General features: G+C 41.7%; 3 protein-coding genes across 4 annotated transcripts; all 3 read right to left on the reverse strand.

Annotated features, from left to right (window-relative positions):
* Window positions 1-1644: 1644 nt before the first annotated feature.
* On the reverse strand, window positions 1645-4274 carry LOC115147237 (uncharacterized). The gene is made up of 3 exons (XM_029689364.1): window positions 3748-4274; window positions 1933-3302; window positions 1645-1792 (listed from the first exon to the last, which is right to left on the reverse strand). The coding sequence occupies exons 1-3, from the start codon at window positions 3815-3817 to the stop codon at window positions 1703-1705; spliced, it is 1530 nt and encodes a 509-aa protein (XP_029545224.1). The 5' UTR covers window positions 3818-4274; the 3' UTR covers window positions 1645-1702.
* An 821-nt stretch (window positions 4275-5095) lies between these two features.
* On the reverse strand, window positions 5096-13069 carry LOC115147238 (stromal membrane-associated protein 1). The gene is made up of 10 exons (XM_029689365.1): window positions 12761-13069; window positions 12120-12253; window positions 11779-11864; window positions 11585-11660; window positions 11060-11128; window positions 9841-9916; window positions 9283-9410; window positions 8736-8961; window positions 6286-6647; window positions 5096-6006 (listed from the first exon to the last, which is right to left on the reverse strand). Exons 1-10 carry the CDS (start codon window positions 12876-12878, stop codon window positions 5872-5874), a joined length of 1410 nt encoding a protein of 469 aa, XP_029545225.1. The 5' UTR covers window positions 12879-13069; the 3' UTR covers window positions 5096-5871.
* A 280-nt stretch (window positions 13070-13349) lies between these two features.
* LOC115147239 (centromere protein K) lies at window positions 13350-19213 on the reverse strand. Of its 2 annotated transcripts, none has more exons than XM_029689366.1 (11): window positions 18987-19213; window positions 18411-18446; window positions 18178-18315; window positions 18016-18072; window positions 17646-17709; window positions 17474-17520; window positions 15050-15132; window positions 14852-14950; window positions 14473-14608; window positions 14221-14274; window positions 13350-13914 (listed from the first exon to the last, which is right to left on the reverse strand). In XM_029689366.1, the coding sequence occupies exons 1-11, from the start codon at window positions 18987-18989 to the stop codon at window positions 13759-13761; spliced, it is 873 nt and encodes a 290-aa protein (XP_029545226.1). In that variant the 5' UTR covers window positions 18990-19213; the 3' UTR covers window positions 13350-13758. The 2 variants fall into 2 exon arrangements, with proteins under 2 accessions (XP_029545226.1, XP_029545227.1); XM_029689367.1 differs by having other exon boundaries at window positions 18435-18446; window positions 18987-19196.
* Between the last annotated feature and the right edge of the window lie 3875 nt (window positions 19214-23088).

Here is a 23088-nt window from a genome sequence, read left to right on the forward strand (position 1 = left end):
TATCAGTAGAATCGAATAACATCTTTGATTGTCAATAAAATAGGATCAGTACAATGGACATCCTGCAATGCGTTTCTCAGTCACGATAAAGAAAAAACATTTCAGCACCATGGACAGAGACATTTAAGCACAACTCATAAGTACCATAATTGCAACAGTTTTAAATCAGCTAATGCTCGTTTTTGCTATCTATCCATTCACTTCATTGTCGAGGCCTTGTCTTTTGAAATATATTAAACAAAAAATGCACGACGACCATGATACTGGCTAGTCTATACAGCAGAATTTACATAAACGGCAATGAACTGAAGTCAAAACCCCTACGCTGTTTTGCTGACTGTGCAACTATTTTCTCATTACCAATGATGCACACTCAATTCATTTGAAACATTCTTAGTCACAAGATTCCCCAAAACTCTCCAGAAAACGCCTGAAGCATATTGAGTACTTATTTAAGAATTTACTGTAGCCTAAATGCGTATTAATTGTAGCTCAGGTTCTTACTGTCGAGTATCAGTTCTAATGGTCGGCTATTCATCTCTTTGTATTCAAACCTAGACCCAAACACTGGCATCGGTTCCTTTCCAGTGACGTAATGTTACGGGGCTCGAGTCGGAGTCCATCCAGCAGATGGCAATGCTACCGATCGAGTCCGTTCGATTACGTCACCGAGGAAGTGACTGTACTGTATTGACGTCAACTACCAGTGGTGCAGAATTTTGTCATAATTTAGGTCGTGACTACTACCAGTCAGAACTGGATATTTTTAGCCTCTCGCTGTAACCTAAATAATGGAGATGGCTATTGGTTTCAGGTTTCATTCTCATAACATTGTTTTGTAGAAGAGCCCTCAGAAATGGAATGGAATAGTGAATGTAATTGAGAACAGGGTTGGAATTTGTTGGTGGTGGTTTGAAAAATGAGGGAAAACGTAAACTATAGCCATGTCACACCATCTGTTATATATCTTAATCTGACAAAGAACAAACGGAAAACACACTTACATGAACACCTCGTCTACATTATGCCTGTGCTTAAACTCCTACACACACATGGGTTACTTCATGATGCATCAACGTAATGTAATAGATTTCAATACCACGAGTCAGTCATGTCTAAGGAGACAACTGCAATGTGAACCTCATCATAACAGAATCATAACCTAGGCTACAATCACATGATGGAAATACTCAGTAGCCATAGACAATCCATGTACAATGTCCAATTATCATACTTATTCACGGTATAAATCTCCCACAGGAATTCCTAATATGGGAATATCCCCACATCCAACAGCTGATAAAAGCATCATTATGAGGGGATCCATTATAATTGTGCTTACTACTCCATCTTGAGGCGCTGAGCGAGAACGGCTGTTATTCTCTGGGAAATGTGGACAGAACTGATGGTATTAGCGTTGTTACATGGTTACTAACTTTTCACCTAATTGCACATTTCTGAAGGTCACAGTTGCCCTCCTGCTGACGTCTTTGCCTCGGTTGTCTCAATTCGGAGTTTGAAGGTTAACCAGTGATTTATTGACAAGTAGTTGAACTACGAAACCCCTTGTCTTTTCAATGACAGTGATCCCAATGAAAGACAAACGCAATCGAATGCAATGACAAAAGGTTTACTGAAGAAAGGGATTGGGGATGAAGACAAAGTGTGATAAAAAATAGGAACACCATTGTGGGTGCCTGCATCAGTGATCTCCTTGTGTAGTGTTGTGGTGGCAGGTGAGGCTGCTCACATCCTTGTTGATTTCATCCTCTTTCTTGGAAGCCACTTTAGCCTGGAAAAAAAACAAAAGGTAGAAAATATAGAAAACCTATTTCACAGACAGCCATTAACACTGGATATTAGTGTCAAAATAGTTGATAAATGATTATATTAAGTACAAAAGAGACTAAGAGTATATGAGTTAATACTTACAGGCTTCTTGTTCTTCCCCCTGAGAGCTCTCCAGAGAGATGAGAATAATCCACATCTCTTTTTCTTCTTGGAAGCAGCAGTTGAGATGTCGTTGACATCAGTAGTAGAGGTAGACATTTTCTCAGCAGATTGCTCCAGGCTTGTAGCACTAGCATCATCTTCATGTAGAGCAACAAGGCAACTCTTGGTTGAAACCATAGAAATAGTGATGACTAGTCTACTTCTCTTGGTTGAGACATCAGCCACAAGGACCTCAGGTTGGTTGGAGGCTCTCAGGGTGGAGTCATCATCCTGAGACATTAGGTTTGTAGCAGACTGGATCAGGTCGTTTTCCACAATGGCAACACTGGTAGACAGAACCTGAGACACTAGGCCTGCAGCAGACTGGATCAGGTCACTCTCCACGATGGCAACACTGGTGGACAGAACCTGAGACACTAGACCTGCAGCAGACTGGATCAGGTCATTCTCCATGATGGTAACACTGGTGGACAGAACCTGAGACACTAGGCCTGCAGCAGACTGAATCAGGTCATTCTCCACGATGGCAACACTGGTGGACAGAACCTGAGACACTAGACCTGCAGCAGACTGGATCAGGTCATTCTCCACGATGGGAACACTGGTGGACAGAACCTGAGACACTACGCCTGCAGCAGACTGGATCAGGTCATTTTCCATGATTGTAACACTGGTGGACAGGACCAGGGACCCAAGGCCTGCAGCAGACTGGATCAGGTCATTCTCCACGATGGCAACACTGGTGGACAGAACCTGAGACACTACGCCTGCAGCAGACTGGATCAGGTCATTCTCCATGATGGTAACACTGGTGGACAGAACCTGAGACACTAGGCCTGCAGCAGACTGGATCATGTCATTCTCCACGATGGGAACACTGGTGGACAGAACCTGAGACACTACGCCTGCAGCAGACTGGATCAGGTCATTCTCCACGATGGGAACACTGGTGGACAGAACCTGAGACACTACGCCTGCAGCAGACTGGATCAGGTCATTCTCCACGATGGCAACACTGGTGGACAGAACCTGAGACACTAGGCCTGCAGCAGACTGGATCAGGTTGTCTTCCTCGATGGAAACACTGGTGGACAGAACCTGAGGAGTCTGCAGGAGTGTCAGTGGCTCCCACTCATCCAGGAAGAAGCTCTCGACAGAGGGGAAGCTTCTTCCTTTCAGAGCTGGGGGAATGTAGGGGGTGTACCCAACAGTCCAGAGCAGAGAGCTGTCGATGGCATTCGCGTAGTGGTACTTGTCACCAAGTTCCTCTGCAAAGCTCAGACGGATGTTCTGACTCTTTGACTCTGGACCTTCAAGGGTGTTGAGTTGGGTCACCATTGAGATCCACCCTGAAAGAAACGCCATGACAGCACAGGGTAAACAAAATAGATTTTTTGCATTTTAAGGAAGGGATATTCTCCTTTTCACTCACTGCAAATAATGTGTGCCTTCCAATAATATCTCCAATTTCCTTAAAGTGTGCACTCATTCACTAGTTCCCAGACATCTTAAAACGATGGATTGGTGGAGGCATGGGCTCGTGGGATTTTCAACCATATTTATTATACCAGTAATTTCCCTTCAATTCAGTGAAGTGAACAAGTGCGCACTTTGGGAGGAAGGATAGGACATTGCGTAACATAATTTACAGCTTAAAATATTCATTTTGCATGGTTACCATGCTTGGTAACTAACAACAAAAGCCTATACAGCCATCTTCTCTTAAGTTTTATTATATTTCCTTTTCATAATAATTAAATCAATTAATATTTGAAATAATTGAATTGTTCTTACCTGAGTTAACGTCGTTGTCCTTAAAAGAACAATGTCCGTCTTCAGGGAGAATGAATGAAAAGCTCGCCATAATGCTGTCTCTCTCGCTAATACTGTATCTCTCGTTGTTTGCCGATCAAGAACTGAAGATTTCGTGAGAGTTCTGAACATAACTCTCTGGTTCTGGAGTTCGATTTGAACCGTCGGCATTGTGACCCTCCCGGTCGCATAGAGATGGGATTCTTTATGACCCATATCTGCGGAACGACATTATGCAGGTTTTAGAATGGAATTAGGTAACACTTTATTTGGATAGTCCCAAGTAGATGGTTTGTAGATCTTCAATAACTGTCAACATTTCAACTACCGCTATCCACTAACCCTAAGCCATACCCTTATCCTAACCTAGCCATAAACGTAACCCTTACCCGAATTCTAAACGAACCCTAACCTTAGCAAGCAGTTGCTTATCAACAGATCGTTGGTTGAATGTATGCCTATCTGTAAATCATTTATTTGGAACTAACCAAATAAAGTGTGACCTGGAACTCTATTTCTGTTTAATAATAGTACATTTATTTTAGATGCCGCTTTTCATTAAAGATCATTTCAAATACTATTTCAAAACAAAACAAATGTAGGATTGTGACATTAGCTGGTCTTGACTTCGGGTACGGTCTTCCACAGCTGACCGTGTTGAGGAAGTTCAGAAACGTAGTAGTAGCGGAGGGAGCTTCGATGGTACGGGGAGGGAGAAGCGTCAGTCGGATAGACGGGCCCGGAGCTCATGTTGATAATCAACAGTCGAATGTGTGGCCATTACCAAAATGTTAATATGTCGTCCTCAAATACTTGTAATTGATTGTAGAATATCGAGTAAGCTAGGGTCAACACCCTCACACTGTTTATGCACTCAAGAGATCACGCTAAAACCACGTCCCGCGTTTTTCCTCACCTGGGAATTCGTTTATTCTTCCTAGCTCTCCAGTTCAGTGCTTCTTCATTCAGTTATTTTTCAGAAAACAGTAAATGTATTTTTTTTTTACCATGTTGCACAATCAACAGAATTCTGTTAAATATTTAGCCTGCTTAAAAGGGAGCTCTTGGCTCTCCGTGTCTATATTCCCTCTTATATGATACTGTAGTGGCGTATTTAACCTGCCAGCTCTGCAAAGGATGGTTCAATGATACCACCCTGATATTTGCATGTGTGTAGCCTAGCCCCGGAAAAAATAAATACATGGGGGAGTAGACATGTTTTAAATGCAAACTTCTGTAGCTTCTTAGGTGTTCTGGTAGAATTGACATTGAATGTTGTTAATGGCAAAATCTAGAACTCAGAAGTCTATAATCTGGAACACACAAGACATTGGTTTATCATACTTTATTTTGTAGGGGAACCACAGGTAGTTTAAAATGTTATACAGAGCTGTACATAGGAGAGCAGTATTCACAGAAATGATAGCCATGTCTTCTCCAAAAGTTTAAATACTTTTCTTTAATTCTCTATAATAATTTTTATAATGATACAATAAAAGCTTGTGTAACTGGTCCTGCAGCTTTTCCGATATGTTGTCGATTATGTCTTTATTGTTGTATTTGTTTACCTTGTTGTGGTTGTCGTTTGTTTCTTTCCAAAAAAGGAAAATTAAGAGTTATGATATCCACAACATGTAACAGGCATTGACTGCCAGCCTGCGTATGATGGTGTATGTATGAGGACTCCCAATTTACTCACAAAAGAGAGACGGAAAGAGAGAGCGATGGATAGAAAGTGACAGAAAGAGAGAAAATGTGCCCCGTTTGAATACTTCAGAAATGCTTCCTTCCTTCCTTGAAGTAATCACTGATCCGATTGGGTCGGTCAGGCTAATAAGACGGTCAACCTTGCTTTCACCTGTCCAATCACCAATGGATCTGTGATTACCTGAAGGAAACAAGGAAGGAAGGCTGCATCTCTTCAGCATGCAAACAGAGCCAGATAAGCTCGATGTTAGAGAGTGGTCAGTATCAATTGGAGAACGGGCATCAGTTCATAGTAAGGTTGCTGGGAGGGTTGGATGTTGGATTTGGGACCCCCTGGTTGCGACCCCCTCTGCCGCTGCCCTGACCCCCAATCCCTGACCTTTGACCTCCATATGGGGGTCACTTCCAGAGCTGGTTGCTGAGGGTCTGACCGGAGGGTGCTGCGGCCCAGCCTCCCATGCTGGAGGCAGGCTGAGCGAAGGCCATGGCCCCCCCGGCACCGTTCAGACTCATCCCTGACATCTGCTGGTTCATCTGGGGAAGACAGTAGGAGAGATGAATAGTAAGGTGTCAGGGAAACACAATATTGCCTAATACTAAATCAAACCCAAGCCCTGACCCCAATGCATTTATATAGATCTGAGAAAATGTGATAATTAGGTAATGTTACCATATTGCCATACCTAAGTTAACTCCTAAAGACACTTGATATTGTATTCTTATAAAACCATCTTATACTTCAAATGCAAAGTTTACTCTCAGGAGAAAATCCACAATATAGCAAAGAACGTGACATCAAAAGAACTAACATACCTGTCCCATGTTCCAGTGGCCCTGCTGCCCAGGCTGGACGGCATACATCCCCTGCATGCCCTGAGCGGGCACCATACCCGCGGGCATCCCCCCCTGTGGTACCCCCATCATCCTCGGAGCCATGCCAACCATCCCGGCCGCGGGCGCTTGTCCCATGAAACCGTTGGGCATCGTCATGCCAACCATCATGCCTGTGTTGGGTCCCATCATGGCAGCTCCGTTCTGAGCCATCATGGCACCCATGACGGTGGTGGGGGGCATGCCTGTGCCCATGCCAGGGAAGGCCTGGTAGCCAGCAGGGACCTGCTGCTGGGGGATGCCTACTGGAAACTGCATCTGGGCGGGGTTCATGTATATACCAGCTGGAAGGGAGAAAGAGGAGAAATACTGAGAACAGGGGTTCTTTCAAAATATAATTTTCTGTTAACCTTTATGACTGCTTGCCATAGATATACTGAGAGAGTGGGAAAGTGACTGAACAACTTGGTTGGTGACTTGCTACTTTAGAAGTGTTTGGTATTTACCAGCATGTATTTATATAGCCCAGAGCCAGTTGAAGACCATTTCCAACCTCTGTGTTATTGGTTGTTGTGTGTGTACATGTACTTGTGTGTCATGACTCTCCTGGTCAAGGATCCAAGGCCTCAGACCACAGGAGAGGAGAGGGGGGCTGGGCCGGTTATGCCACCTCATGCCAATCGTAAATCTTGTGCAGCAGAGAACCCTCTCCTGCTCTTCAGTACCAACCAAAGGAATGCCTTTGTTCTCCAGAATATTTTTTGCCGCCAAAACTATAACACCCAAAAAATGAATATTTCTAAGATAGGAATGTTAAGAATGGTCAGTGGGACCCTAAAAAAATAATCATGTCATATTGCTTTTCATTTTGTGATGTTTTTTAAAAACTGTATGAACCAAATACTGTACTGTACCTTCGGCTGTTAAGTTTCCATCCAATATGATGTTAATACAATATGAAGAACGATGAAACTATTTTTGTTAAGATAGGAATGTGATTTTAGTTTTCTAACGAGATCATAATTTTCATGTCCGTTGCACATTAACTAAGCCACCCCCCGAATGAGGTCAGACGAACGCGTCAGTGTGATGGAACTGCCCTTTACGACCAGAGTGCTTAAAAGGACTCGCAAAGAACTAACATATTCAGACCAGCAGACGTGAAGCATGAGCTGAACATTATGAATGGCTGGAAACTCTGAAACTCAACACGAGTTGAAGAAGATAAACTCACTAGACTAAAACATTGACAGTCTGCAGCTGTGCATGTAAAGGGATCTAGAACTTTGACTATCTACCCGAGAAAGGAAGGAGAGGATCCCATCTCAGAGAATCATTGGTGCATCTGAAGATCAGTTCAGAAGAAACACTCCACTCCAAGCCAGGACAACTAAGAAGGATATTGTAACCTTTGGTGGGCAATCAGTGCCTTACACCCATAAAGCCATTCCCCATAGAAGGATTGATTGGTTTCAACAGAAAGACAATGAACAAAGACATCTAACTTACACGTAAATACATTGCATTCCTTACCCAAACGGGGGGCAGTTCATGTACAAGGTATAGGATTAATGTGAGAACAGTCCTAGAATGTATCCACAATAAATGTCCCTTTCTCTATCCCTCTCTTTCCCCACCCCCTCTCCATTGTGTAACAAGCCATCATATCTTGTCAGTCCACTAGAGACTTTTGTCTCATGTAAATGTGTATTCTGTGTTATTATTTAGCTAGTTAGTAAATAAATAATTAATTAAATCAATTTCTGTAGAACTGAATAATCAGAAAAGGCTGGGGTTCTTGAGGATTCAAGACGTCTGCAATGTTCAGAATGAGAGTGATATGAGGTAATGATTAATAAATGACTTATCAATATATCTTATATATTTCTTCTAGAGTTTAATTCGGGAGATGGTAACTCATTAAACAACTTCTTCCGTGGTGCCCCAAATTCCTAATGAGTTAATTGTTACATGATTCATTTAATCGAGTAACAATTAAACATAGTTGATTCGATAAATAACATTCATCACATTAATCAAAGTCACACCACGATGTGTGCACATGCCCACACTTATGTATGACAAGGCTCTACAGTGCAACCATTTTACTCACATATGCGCCTAAATATTTAGTTGCACGACCTGGAATTTTAATTTAGGAGCACAAGTGCTGATGATAATTGTTGAAATGATTACTTCACTGTACCGCAGCCCTGGAGTGCCATGGTGAATACACTGAGTGCAGATTCATGACCGTCATGCTTGCACCATTACTACAAAGAAAACATCTTGTTACCTCAAATATTTGTCACTGTGCTCCTACATTTCTTTGGGTGCTCCTACACGTGCTCCTTGTAAAAAAGGTCAGTGTAGAGCCCTGCATGAGTGTACATACTGTGCATGTGTAGGCTTGTGTCTGTATTTCTCCTTACCAGGCTGGGCCTGCTGGTGCTGGGGCATCTGAGGCATACTGGTGTTCCCATACAGGGACAGGATGGAGTCCTTGGAGAGGGGTTTCTTGGCCCCGGTGTCCTCCCCCTTAATGCCCCCTCCACCACCAGTCTCACTGAACAGGTCCAGGCCTCCCTGGGCAGAGCCCGAGGATGGGGTTGCTGCTGGGGGTTGTGTTGGGGTGCTGGCTGGGGTACTGGAGCTAGCCTGGCAGAAGGAAGCAAAAACTGTAAGAATGACGTAAGAAAAGTCACTAACCCTATTCAGTGTGTTGAGTCTCTTGCTCTTCAAACTTCTCTCACACTAGCATGCATTGGCCTGCATGGATGTGTGTGAGACAATGGGTAAACAGCAAATTACTCACTGCATTGCAAGCACAATGCTCAACCAACTGAGCCATCGTTCAGATGTAGATGTACAGGTAATGTGTGTGCATGTAAATATAGAAGTTCAGTATGTGTCTTTATGTTTGTGGGGCTGGGTGTCCATAGGGTCCAGGGAAGTGGTGAGGTCATCAGATTGTGTTACCTGAGAGAACTGAGCAGCAGCATTAGATGAAGGGAGGGGGTTGGACACCATGGGGCCAAAGATATCCAAGTCGCTGCTTGCTGTGCTAGCAGCACTACCGTTGTTAGCAGGGGCAGGTGTTGGAGCATCTAGAGAGATGGGAGAGACAGAGAGCGCAACATAGAGGAGTTAAAAACAGAGTTGTGTAAAACAGGTTATACAGGGGTGGAAAAAATTTACATAAGATGAATGTGTGTATTGTTCAGGACTCAGCATTTCTGAATAACTGACTGGTTTAGTACATTTTACATTTGATTCATTTAGCAGATGCTCTTATCCAGAGCGACATACAGGAGCAATTAGGGTTAAGTGCCTTGCTCAAGGGCACATCGACAAATTTCACCTAGTTAGCGCTTAACTGCTAGGCTACCACCCAGGGTTGTATTCATCAAGGCAAAGCAGGGTCATATTCAATAGGCACAAAACTAAAGAAAACGGGCTGAAACCATGAAGGACCATCTGAACTTGTCCAATAAGAAACTCATTTTCGTTTTGGAAAACTGACTGGTTTAGTCTTACCAAGGCCAAGTAGGTTAACGGGAGGTTCTGCTGTCTTCACAGGACTAGCTTTGGGGGCTTGCCGGGTCTCTTCACTCTTCAGGGGTTGAGTCCAAGAGAAAAGGCATAATGATTGTGAAAAAAGAATAATGTAGTCTTGGAAGTAATAATGAAGTTGATGTGTTAAGCTTCTTCCAGACTAATGGCTAAATATGCAGGGCTTCGGTTGAGCATAGATTTAGTTCACAATGAAAGCAAAGATCCTGAGGAGGTGTACTTCAGAGAAGACATGCAAGGGATATTTCAAACCCTCAGCAGTCAAGCCCTCTTAGAGGTTAAAGGTTAGGTGCATCCTCAGCCTTGGGTTACTTGACCACATTCAATGCTTTGTCTAGGAACCAACATGCCGGGAGCTCGACGCCCAGCATTCTAACCCTAAACCCAAAGATGGCCTATTTTTAAATATCAACACGTAAAGAAACTACACAGTGAGACGCACCACAACAAATCAGTTTGCTGGACATGGTGACCATAAACATTTGTAAATTGATGATTAGCTGTATTAAGTACTGGTATAATGCCAGACATGTTAACTTTAATGTGTTTCATACAGTTTGCCATACTAGACTGTTAAAGGGCAATTCCACCACTTTTCAACCTCATTTTCATTATCTCCAGCACAATACCAGTGTCGACAATGTGAAAACCATGCATTTCTTGTTTTTGTAGAAAAAAAATTATGAAGTTAAAAAGTTCTACCCGATGACAACATGAAAAGCTAAAACATTGAAAAAAACAAACACTAGGAGATTGGTGACATGGGGAGCAAGAAAATACCCTCCCTCTGGCAAAAATAAATAAATCAGTCGTTCTTGATTTTAAATCCTACCCTGTAATGTTACAGGGAAGCAATTTGATCTTTTTAACCACAGATCATAGAAACGCGCTGTTTTCACATATGTAGACAATGGTATGGTGCTGGAAAATGAATAGGAGATTGAAAAGCGGCAGAATTGCCCTTTAAGTCTGCTCCCAGTAAACCACTAAAACCTGACCGCTATAGCATGGAGTGTCATGAGTAGAACTGTTATAAACAAAATAAACATGTCATTCTGACTGCAAAGTTCAAAAGAGACAAACAGGGTGTACAGTGTGATTGCCGAAAAAGGAATATGGGTTGGGTTGAGACAGATATCTTATATAAGGAGTCTATAGATGTATCCATTCAAAACCACCGTACTTTGGCATTGTATGACAGCTTGGTTCCTCTATCAGTTTCCTTCTCTCTCTTGCTCTCCTTGTCTTTTGGCTGTAGAGGAACATCATAAGAGGAAATTAGAAGAAAACAAATCAATGGAGGAAGAGAGATAAAGGCCTAATCTCGTTTGAATAATGTTCCAAAATGGTAAGGCCATATGCACAATAAAACAGTACCCCAGCAGCAACATAACCACCTGTGGAAATGCATGCTAGCAGATAGCCAGTCATTGCGCTAATGCTAGTTAGCGCTAGTTAGCATTAGCTAGTGAAACTACCTCTAACTTCCTTCATACCGGACCCAGAGACATACAAATGGTATCCAAGAGTTCATCTGACTTTAGGGAAGTACATAAAGGCCCTCATTGCCATAACCCCAAAGTATCCCTTTAACCTAACACATAACAAACAACACTTCGGAGAGTCTACATACAAATAAGACAGTGTAACACATTCTAGTACTATCCGCAAACCAGTTTGAGTGTGGCATCAGAGGTGCGATACATACACTGTGTCCATTGGTCACATTTTTGCTGTAGTATTTCTTCTTCTCATACTTGTCCCTGATGAAGAACTCCACTGCTCTGGGGTCAGGGGTTAAGGGGGAAAAAGGTAGCAATATTATAAAGGGGCAAGTACATGTGTTATGGGAAGCTTTTTGGGAACTGCAGCGTGTGTGTGTGTGTGTAGTTGTAAGGATACTGGTCTGTCTGAGGCCTTCTGTAGTTGTCTGGAAGGTTGGCCTCATAAAGCTGCCTGGACTTGGAGTTGCCCATATCTACTATGCTCTGTTAGAGAAGAGAGGGAGAGAAAGAGGGTGGGAGAAAGAGAGAAAGAGGAGCACAGAGATAGAGAGAAAGAGGGGTGGAGGGTGGATAGTGAAACAGCAGGGGGGACATGATAAGTATGGGTTAAAAAAAGGCAACTTTGTATTCAGCCAGTAGGATATACAAGAAAGAGAGGTGTCTGTGTCAATAAATATAGGTGAATACATGACACTTCTAATTTATGAATATTGTAAATCCTGGACATCGGCTAATTACCTGTATTTGTGCTGCTGTCCATTGGTCCAGATTGACAGATTTGACCCGTGAAATGTGAACCCCAAGGTTCCTGTGGATGCCAGCACATCGGATACAGATAAACACTCCCAGGTTCCATGATGCCCATCTTGGACCTGGCAGGCAGAGACAGGGTCGTACTCATTAGTGCACCGGTTCAGTCTGTTCTCTTCTGTTAGGTGTCTAATGAACACAGCCCAGGTAAGGGAAGATTCAACTTATCAAAACATGTCTGTACCTGTGGTGCAGGTGTCACAATAGGACCTCAGATTGGCAGGTCTTCCATGTGCATTATTTTAGAGTGACATTTAGGGATAGTTTCCCAGTGGTGACTTTCATGGTGCAAGGGTGTCGAAACTTGCATTTACTTGTATGACTGAAGTTTGGATCATGGTTCAAGGTGTGGTGGGAGACAAAATTCTATCTAGCATAACTAAGCTAGCCTAGTAGCTACCGGATAAATGCTAAAGAGGAAGGAAGGTGTCAGCAGAGTAGCTGCTACTTACAGTTAGCATAGCTAGCTAACAACTCAGTCGGAGTCTGGCTAGACGAATAACTGAAACAGTTATATAACATCAAATGACACATCATTTAACGAAGTTTACATTATGTTATATAGTTACCTTTCGCCTCACAATCGGCGCAGTATTTGTTGTCGTCCTCTCTCAGCATTTTGGACAGAATGGCCTGATGCTGCTCGTTGAGTTTCAGGGCCTTCTCTCTCTCTGATCGGGTTGTCATCTTTGCTGATGTTCTGTTTGTTCTTTCAATAAAACTGTTCTCTACCTTGAATGTTCGTGAATTTTTTAACTTTATGATTTAAGACCATAATCAGACAAATGAACGCCTTCGAGAGAAGTGTAAAAACACCCGGAACCGAAATTTGTTCTCCGCCCACAAGAATGCACGAACTCGCGGGAGGCGTGTGAACATACCTAAACGGCTCTCGGGATTGGATGATGGAGGTGACGTGGTCTGCTGACGCATGTCAGGGTTTCTTAACAATTTAATTTTAGCATTTTTCAACGTTTAAAATGTGTTGTTGGTACAGATTCTGTCCTTGAGAATTTCTGTATTTGCAAAAATATTATTCAAGTTCTTGTGTACTTGAGTTATAAATTGACTGCTGTGAATCAAGTACTGATGTATCAAGATGTTTTCTGTTCTTCGGATTAGAACAAAGTGCTAGAGTGAATGACGAATGTCTGTATATTTTGTTGATTTTTCATTTTATTAAGAACAAATCTGACATACATTGATACATGGAAATATATACATAATAACAATTTAAGGTTTCACCAAAGTATGCAAATTGCGTTCCAGTAGCCAGAGAGAGCAACATACATAGATATTTAACATGAAAAAAAACATTCAAAAAGGTTAACCTATTGTGAAACATACAGGAAATAACACTATAAACCAGTGCCCTATCAAGCCACTATCTCAATACATACTCATGATATTACCATACACCTAGCCTGGTCCCAGATCTGTTTGTACTGTATAACCAAAGCTTATGATCGATGGCATGACAATGAGATGGCAAGACAGCACAAACATCTGGGACCAGGCTGCTATACACGCTGACAAAACTAGAACCAAAATGTCTGACCAGTTACTGTTAATAAAAGGTTTCCAGGCGGATCTTGAAACAGTCCTCTGGGTGTCTCTGCGCAATGCCATGGCGCAGCAGCATCTCTGTGTACGGGGGCCAGAACGTCTCGTCTATCGATACGTAGGGATCGTGAGGCGTCTCCAGAGTCTTGTTCATCAGCAGCTGCAAATTGTAACAATGGAAGATAAGGTTTAAGGTAAGGGTTTAAGATGATTATTTATGTTGTTGTTCAATTGGAGCAAGAGGTGAGTAGGGATGTTTTTATGCCGTTTGTTGTTCTGTGATCAAGTTGATCTACATTACAAAGATGTGAGTGTAATGTAAGTGTAAAATATAGTCATAGGGTCATAAAACGCTAGACTATAAAGCTGCTACTGGTTCAAGCATGTAGTAATAAAGTAATACAACATTAAACCAGAGCACCAGGTTGAATAATAAAACAAACAATGCATGCGAACAGAGACTTACCTCCAGGAATTCATTGAGTGAAATTAGATTCTCGTTCAGCTCTTGAGGAATGTTCTGAAAATGGAAACAAAAATGATAGCATCTAGGCTGGTCCCAGATCTGTTTGTGCTCTCTTGCCCAACAAAACATAAAAGTTAGCTACACAGCACAAACAGATCTGAGACCAAGCTAGATGCAACCGTAAAAAAACAATATGTGACCATTGAGGAACACCTCCATCAGAGCCACATAATACATCACTAAGACTACCACCTTTTTCTTCTTGTCAGCGTTGGTTTCCTGCGTAGGAAGTGGGAAGTGTTCCGCCAGTACGTCTGCCAGGGTCTCCATCAGTCTGTTCTGGTAATCCTTCATCTTCTGGATCTTCTTCTTGGTGTCCTGCAACACACTGAACAACAGCAGCAATACTTCCATATTAAACTCAAGATAGTTTTTAATGTGTTGGTTTGTGTGTCATTTTGTATTATTCAGGATTATATTCATAGGCAGGAAACCGAAGAAAACGCTGTGAAATGGGGAGGTACAATCTGAACTTGTTTAAAAAAACAAAAAACATTTGTTTTTGTTAAGCCTTGTAAAAATGTAATTTACAGTGTGCCCTAACAAACGTGACCCAGTTGTTGTACCTTACCTGTGTTCTGATAACCTTTCGTTTTCCAGTCGCTGTTTGACCACATGTTCAGTGCCTGCCCTCAACACTTCCTTCTTTTCCTCCAACCACTTCTGTTCACTGAAATAGGAACACAGATGTATACTGTCAAATCTACTGCCTCCATATCAACATTCAAAGGGTTGGAGATTTAGAATAACAATCACATTCAAAGAAAACCTTTTTAAAGTCTCTCTCAGTGTGTCTCTCTTGGCTTGTGAGCAAGAGAGGACCAACTCCAGTTGTGAATTCAGCTTCTGTAACTGTGGAAGTAGGAAAGAAAAGTTTTTTTGAAATAAATTTGTTAAACATGAATATGGTTACTTTTCATAAGCATAAGGCTCTGTATAACTATACAATAGCTGATATCTGAAATGTGTACAGAACCAGTCAAAAGTTTAGACACACCGACTCATTCAAGGGTTGTTCTTTATTTTGACTATTTTCTACATTGTAGAATAATAATGAAGGCATCAAAACTATGAAATAGCACATGTGGAATCATGTAACCAAAAGTGTTAAACGAATCAAAATATATTTTAATATTTGAGATTCTTCAAAGTAGCCACCCTTTGCCTTGATGACAGCTTTGCACACTTTTGGCATTCTCTCAAAAAGCTTCATGAGATGCATTCACCTGGAATGCATTTCAATTAACGGGTGTGGCTTGATAAAAAGTTAATTTGTGGAATTTCTTTCCTTCTTAATGTGTTTGAAGAACATGGCTGAGGTTTTACATTATCCCAACCAATTGTGATATTCTGTTGGTTGTTTTGCGTAACTTATTTTTTTTAAAACTTATTTTGTACATAATGTTGCTGCTACTGTCTCTTATGACCGAAAATAACTTCTGGACATCAGAACAGCGATTACCGCGGACTGGAAGAAACAAGTCCGACGAGAAGCATATATTGCTTCACTGGAACAGGCCAAGATCCCTGTAATTTGCTTGAAGAAAAGACACAGGAAAAGGGGCCGCAGATCAGGCAGCCTTCTGAGAATCCGTAGGTGAGCGAGTAAACTCCCACTGCCATCCGTTCTTTTTGCTAATGTGCAATCATTGGAAAAATAAAATTGATGAGCTACGATTAAGATCATCCTACCAACGGGACATTAAAAACTGTACTATCTTATGTTTCACCGAGACGTGGCTGAACGATGATACAGATAATATAGAGCTGGCGGGATTTTCCATGCATCGGTAGAACAGAGAAGCTACGTCTGGTAAGACGAGGGGTGGGAAGTGTGTCTATTTGTCAATAACAGCTGGTGCGCGAAGTCTAATAAAGAAGTCTCGAGGTATTGCTAGAGTACCTTATGATAAGCTGTAGACCACTATCAACCAAGAGAGTTCTCATCTATATTATTCGTAGCCGTCTATTTACCACCACATAACGAAGCTGGCTCTAAGACCGCTCTCAGCCAACTCTATAAGGCCATAAGCAAAGAAGAAAATGCTCACCCAGAAGCGGCGCTCCTAGTGGCCGGGGACTTTAATGCAGGCAAACAAATCAGCTTCACCAAATTTTTACCAGCATGTAACATGTGCAACCAGAGAAAAATAAATCCTAGACCACCTTTACTCCACACACACAGAGATGCATACAAAGTTCTCCCCCAACCTCCATTTGGCAAATCTGACCATAAATCTATCCTCCTGATTCCTGCTTACAAGAAAAAAGTAAAGCAGGAAGTACCAGTGACTCGCTCAATACGGAAGTGGTCAGATGACGCAGATGCAACACTACAGGATTCATCCAATGGCATTGAGGAGTACACCACCTCAGTCACTGGCTTCATCAATAAGTGCATTGACGACATCGTCCCCAGTGACCGTACGCACATATACCAACCAGAAGCCATGGATTACAGGCAACAATCGCATCAAGCTAAAGGCTAGAGCTGGCGCTTTCAAGGAGCAGGAGACTATCCGGACGCTTATAAGAAATCCCGCTATACCCTCCGACGAACCATCAAACAAGCAAAGCGTCAATACAGGATTAAGATTAAAAACTACTACTACGTACAGTCACTGTGGGGACGACGTCCTCAATGCACTTATTGATAAAGCCAGTGACTGATATGGTGTACTCCTCAATAGCATCGGAAGAATCCCGGAACATATTCCAGTCTGTGCTAGTAAAACAGAAGACCTGGCCTCCACAATCACCCAACCTCAATCCAATTGAGATGGTTTGGGATGAGTTGGACGGCAGAGTGAAGGAAAAGCAGCCAACAAGTGCTCAGCATATTTGGGAACTCCAAGACTGTTGGAAAAGCATTCCAGGTGACTACCTCATGAAGCTTGAGAAAATAGCAAGATTGTGCAATGCTGTCATCAAGGCAAAGGGTGGCTACTTTGAAGAATCTCAAATATAACATTTTTGATTTGTTTAACACTTAATTTCATAGTTTTGATTTATTCACATTCAACAATGTAGAAAATATAAAAAATAAAGAAAAACCCTTGAATGAGTAGGTGTCCAAATTGTTGACTGGTACTGTATATTAAAAAAGGTAACTGCATTGAAATATATATATATTTTTGAACATTTTCCAATAGTAACTACTACTGTGGAAGGCAACATCCACATGTGAATTTACCTCCTCTGCTCCAACGACGAGTAACACCTCTGGATTTGTGGACAACACTATGGATAGAAAGTAAACCAACCATTCTGATGGTACATATCATGCTTATGTCTCAGTCATACAGTATAAGTACAATCAATTAGTTATAAAGGAATGATATTCAGAGTAGAAACGAGACACTCACGTTCTGGCCGTCTTGTCTGCCACTGCTTCAGCTCAGCTGCTACAGCTGTCAATCTATTCACAGACTGTTGGACAAATAACAGATATGCAGCAGATAAGGCAAGATAATGTAAAAAGTACATGCATCACACATACATTCAGCTATAGGGATTTTTTTTTTTACACCTTTATTTAACTAGGCAAGTCAGTTAAGAACAAATTCTTATTTTCAATGACGGCCTAGGAACAGTGGGTTAACTGCCTTGTTCAGGGGCAGAACGACAGATTTGTACCTTGTCAGCTCAGGGATTCAAACTTGCAACCTTTCGGTTACTAGCCCAACGCTCTAACCACTAGGCTACCCTGCCGCCCCATATAGGGCCATCTCTGACCTGTTCTTGTGGGTTTTCATCTGAGTCTGGCTCTGCAAGAATGATCTCGTTCTGAAGCTGAAAAACAAAACAGAATATTACATTTTAACATGAACACAATAACATCACATCATCCAAAGTTGTCTGTGCAGGACCAAGCTGTCATTGTAAACAGATCAGTACCATCTCTAGCTGGGCAAACTGCTCTTCACACTCGTTAAACAGTTCTGCCTGTGCAGCTTCCGAGCACTCTGTGTAGAAAGGAATGGCAGGTGGTGCTGGAGTATCCTGGACCTCTGACTCTGTGTCCAGTGGCTGTCCCTGTGACAAAAATGTCAGAATTATTAGGACATGCATGTTGAATGGATAACTTACTGTAATTTCAGTAAAGTTTACAAAGGCTCATATTTGGCTACCGTACTTTCCTGTCGCAACGTTACCTCGTTGGAACTCTGAAAACAAGAAATTCACAATATTGTTATCAACAAGTGGGTAACTACCGAGCTCTGGTCCACGCCCATGCATTGGATCTGCACTCTATAGCGTGGACCAGTGAGTCTGGCGGAACATTTTCAAGTCGTTTGAGTGATGTTTTGGGAAGAAAATACACCAGGCGCATACAAATAAATGTTTGTCAGCACTCTACCAACATCTTTACTTTGGTGAGTTACGAAAATACCTTGAAGTCATACAAGCAAGTCAGATTAAGTTAGTTAGATTAGTAAATTAGCCAGCTTCAATTCTAGTGAAAATGTCAGATAATGTATTTTTTTATTTTTTTACATAAAAGCAGTTACTCTTGGAAGAAACATTACAGCTCCTAGGTAGCTACCAAAACTTCAAAAACAAGCAAGCGAACGTTAGCAGTGATGAAAAAGATTAGCATATCCGACTGAAAACAAGTTCACGTTGTATCATTAACGTTACAAATAGAACATTCATCAATTGGAAATCGACTGTTTTTCACTTTGTCAAACAACGTGTCCACCTACCATATTTGAAATAGTTAGCTGGCTTATTTTCTTAAAACGTATAATATTTCACTATATCATACAGCCACAGATAGATGAGATACAGCTGTCAACTTCACGCCTAGCTAGTTCCTTTTCAAAAATACCGCCAGCATTGATGACGTACGTCTGGACGGAAGTACTTCGTTTGAGAGCGTTAGGTCTGCGTACTGATACGCATATCACTGAGAACGGCGCAATAAGGCAATCGTGTGCAACTGCAGCCCGCATTCGAGCCCCCATTAGTTAATGCATGGACGCAGTTGCACCCTTCTCAAATTAGGGCTCGTGGGGAATTTACACCTTGAGCGATGCCTGACAGTCAGCACTGTTTTACAGAATGCGTGCCGCCCCCAAGACCAGAGGAAATCGCAGCAGGCCTCTTTGCAAGCTAGTTTTAGCCATCCTCTACATCTACATCACCCGGTGTCAAGGGAGGCCAAGAAGATCTTTAAGGGCCTCAGCCACCCGAGACTCGGCATGTTTACTCATGTCCGCATAAAAATAAATGTTGGAAGACTGGACGAGGTGACTGGCTTCTACCCCTGCAGTAGTTCAACAAAAAATACCTTGAAGTCATACTAGCAAGTCAGATTAAGTTAGTTAGATTAGTAAATTAGCCAGCTTCCTCATCAATTCTAGTGAAAATGTCAGACAATGTATTATTATTTTTTTTACATAGAAGCGGGAAGTAACGTTACTCTTGGAAGAAACATTACAGCTCCTAGGTAGCTACCAAAACCTCAAAAACAAGCAAATGAACGTTAGCTAGCTAGCAAACGTTAGCAGTGATGAAAAAGATTAGCATATCCGACTAAAAAAAAGTTAACATTGTATCATTAACGTTACAAATAGGAGAAGTAGGGATTCCTGTAAAAAAAAAAAAAGTGAGCGTATTCAGCAGCTCTGCAACTGGTAAACAATACACTATAAAACAGTTCCTCACATGTAGCTCATCTAATGTCTTAAACCTGATCTCCTGTCCATGTAATATGTGGGCAAAACCAGTAGACTGATAAGAACATTTATTATAGTACTCAAGGGTGTTGTAACGAGAAATGACCCCAAATTCCCTATTGCACTTCAATTATCTGAGGTCGGTGTTGTGTCGAAAATCTCCCCCCTGCCAGACTCCCACGCCCTCCCTTCTAATTTCCTTAATTTTGTGGCTAGAGTCAAATACTCTCTGTGACACACATCAGAGTCAAATACTTTGTATAGAACAAACTTCACGTCAGGATAGGCAACCGAAATTAATAATTAATGTATGTGTGTTATATTAAACATAGAGGAGGGAGTAAAATGTTGGCAAGCAATAAACATTTCAGAACAATTATGGCTGAATTATTATCCTTACACTTTCAAAAATACGAGTCGAATAAGACATGGGAGAGATGAAGAATTTTGGCAAAGAGATTTATTTATAGACTAATACAAAATCAGTAGCGTATTTCGGTACGGGCGGTATCTTGCCGGGGGCGCTGAAGGGGGGTTCGCCCAGGGCACCATACAAGCTAGAACCGCCACATACACTTGAATCAAATAGCCAAACCGAAAACTGCTGACGAATGCTTTCTTCTACTAAGATCAGTGAAATGTAGGCTAAACTGACAATGGAGTGAAGAGCATACATTTCAATTAGCAAGCAAGTCGCAGCAATGAAGAACGCGAAGGGGGGAGAGAATTCTGTCGGGGGAGATTGTCGGCACAACACCTGTCACCCGGTCTCTTCCATGTCCTGTGCTATACAGCAGATAAAACGTTCACGTAGGGGTGGTCATCTTGAACTTAGTCTTCTCCAGACATAATGCAGGTGGATGGTATATTTAAAAACTCTCCACCCATCAGGCATGAATTAAAAGTTGTTATTGAAGTGTTTTCTGCAAATGGTATTTTGCCTGTTTTTGGTGTTCTGTTCTCTCATCTAGTGGTATTTATAGCTTCCTGCTCTTACAATCCTGTGTTATTTATTCTGAGGAAATGTTCACATGATATAGTAAAAGCAATAATTTATGAATCCTAGAAGAAAACCTGGTTCAGTCTACTTTCCAACAGACACTGGGAGACAAATGCACCTTTCAGCAGGATACTAACCTAAAACACAAGGCCAAGTATACACTGGAGTTGCTTACCAAGATGACATTGAATGTTCCTGAGTGGCCTACAGTTTTGACTTAAATCGTCTTGAAAATCTATGGCAAGACTTGAAAATGTCTGTCTAGCAATGATCAACAACCAACTTGACAAAGCTTGATCCATTTATTAAAGAATAATGGGCAAATATTGTACAATCCAGGTGTGCAAAGCTCTTAGAGTTACCCAGAAAGACTTACAGATGTAATCGCTGCCAAAGGTGATTCTAACATGTTTTGACTAAGGTGTTTGAATACTTATCTGATCAAGATATATTAGTGTTTTATTTTCCATTAATAAAAAATAAATAATTTTTCTTCCACATTTTGTGTAGATTGTTGACAAAAAAATGACAATTACATCCATTTTAATCCCACTTTGTAACACAACAAAAGGTGGAAAAAGTCAAGGGGTGTGAATACTTTCTGAAGGCACTGCATGTGAGAATGTTGTTTATTGTGCTTTTTGGCAAACTCCAAGCGGGCTGTCAGGCGCCTTTTACTGAGGGGTGGCTTCTGTCTGGCAACCCTACCATAAAGGCCTAATTGGTGGAGTGAAGCAGAGATGATTGTCCTTCTGGAAGGTTCTCCCATTTTCACAGAGGAACTCTGGAGCTCTGTCAGAGTGACCATTGGGTTCCTGACCAAGGCCGTTCTGCCCCAATTGCTCAGTTTGGCTGGGCAGCCAGCTCTTGGAAGAGTTTTGGTAGTTCCAAACTTCTTCCGTTTAAGAGTGATGGAGGCCACCGTGTTCTTGGGAACCTTCAATGCTGCAGACATTTTTTGGTACCCTTCCCCAAATCTGTGCCTCGACACAATCTTGTCTCAGAGCTCTACAGACAATTCCTTCGACCTCATGGATTGGTTTTTGCTCTGACATGCACTGTCAACTGTGGGACCTTATATAGACAGGTGTGTGCCTTTCCAAATCATGTCCAATCAATTGATTTTACCACAGGTGGACTCCAGTCAAGTTGTAGAAACATCTCAAGGATGATCAATGGACACAGGATGCACCTGAGCTCAATTTTGAGTCTCATAGCAAGGGTTCTGAAGATAAGTGAGGTATTTCTATTTTATTTTAAATTTGCAAACATTTCTAAAAATGTGTTTTCACTTTGTTATTATGGGGTATTGTGTGTAGATTGATCAGGGGGGAAATTAATTTAATCCATTTTAGAATAAGGCTGTAACGTAACAAAATGTGGAAAAAGGGAATGGGTCTGAATACTTTCCGAATGCACTGTTTGTGCACATTGGTCAGGTGAGGAAAAGCATGTGGCACGCATCTAGGTGCTGCTTTTACGCATGGTTGCAGTAATGCATAAACATTCAATATTGGATAATACATTTAAAATTAATCAATGTTGAGGTATTCTTTGCATATTGTGTCATGACTTCCGCCGAAGTCGGTCCCTCTCCTTGTTCGGGCGGCATTCGGCGGTCGACGTCACCGGCCTTCTAGCCATCGCCGATCCACTTTTAATTTTCCATTTGTTGGTTTTATTCCCCACCTGGTTTTATTCCCCAATTACATGTTCATTATTTAACCCTCTGTTTTCCCGATAATTTTTGTGCGTGATTGTTTTATGTATGTTCGGTCCGTTATTGTGGGCTCGGTATTACGACATGTTATTGGAATATTTGAGTAAAGTTACTTGTGTTACTCATCTCTGCTGTCCTGCGCCTGACTCCTCTGCACCAGCTACACCCAGACCACTACAGATTGTTTATGGCCAGAGTGTCTGGTAAACAGAATCTAATTTCCATTTCGATTCCAAACACTGCATAATGCCATTCTGTGTAAAGAATACCATCTCAATGCGCCCGAGTTTGTCACAATGCTGACGCATCACATGGAACTCCAGAACCCAAGAGATAAGTTCAGAAATGTCAAGAATTCAACAGTTCTTGATTGACAAACAACGAGAGAGACAACATTATTATGGCGA

Source organism: Salmo trutta, chromosome 14 (genome assembly GCF_901001165.1).
Source record: "Salmo trutta chromosome 14, fSalTru1.1, whole genome shotgun sequence".
Classification (NCBI taxonomy): domain Eukaryota; kingdom Metazoa; phylum Chordata; class Actinopteri; order Salmoniformes; family Salmonidae; genus Salmo; species Salmo trutta.

Excerpts from the sequence above, each read along its gene's own strand:
- LOC115147237 (XM_029689364.1), bottom strand. The coding sequence starts at position 3,817 with ATGGCGAGCTTTTCATTCATTCTCCCTGAAGACGGACATTGTTCTTTT. Across the intron at positions 3,303-3,747 it reads GGACAACGACGTTAACTCAG|GGTGGATCTCAATGGTGACC; the intron begins GTAAGAACAATT and ends CGTTTCTTTCAG. Across the intron at positions 1,793-1,932 it reads GGGGGAAGAACAAGAAGCCT|GCTAAAGTGGCTTCCAAGAA; the intron begins GTAAGTATTAAC and ends TTTTTTTTCCAG.
- LOC115147238 (XM_029689365.1), bottom strand. The coding sequence starts at position 12,878 with ATGACAACCCGATCAGAGAGAGAGAAGGCCCTGAAACTCAACGAGCAG. Across the intron at positions 11,129-11,584 it reads ATGTGACCAATGGACACAGT|CCAAAAGACAAGGAGAGCAA; the intron begins GTATGTATCGCA and ends GTTCCTCTACAG. Across the intron at positions 9,411-9,840 it reads CGTTAACCTACTTGGCCTTG|ATGCTCCAACACCTGCCCCT; the intron begins GTAAGACTAAAC and ends CCATCTCTCTAG.
- LOC115147239 (XM_029689366.1), bottom strand. Across the intron at positions 18,316-18,410 it reads CGTTGCGACAGGAAAGTACG|GGACAGCCACTGGACACAGA; the intron begins GTAGCCAAATAT and ends TTTTTGTCACAG. Across the intron at positions 18,073-18,177 it reads AGTTTGCCCAGCTAGAGATG|CTTCAGAACGAGATCATTCT; the intron begins GTACTGATCTGT and ends TTTGTTTTTCAG.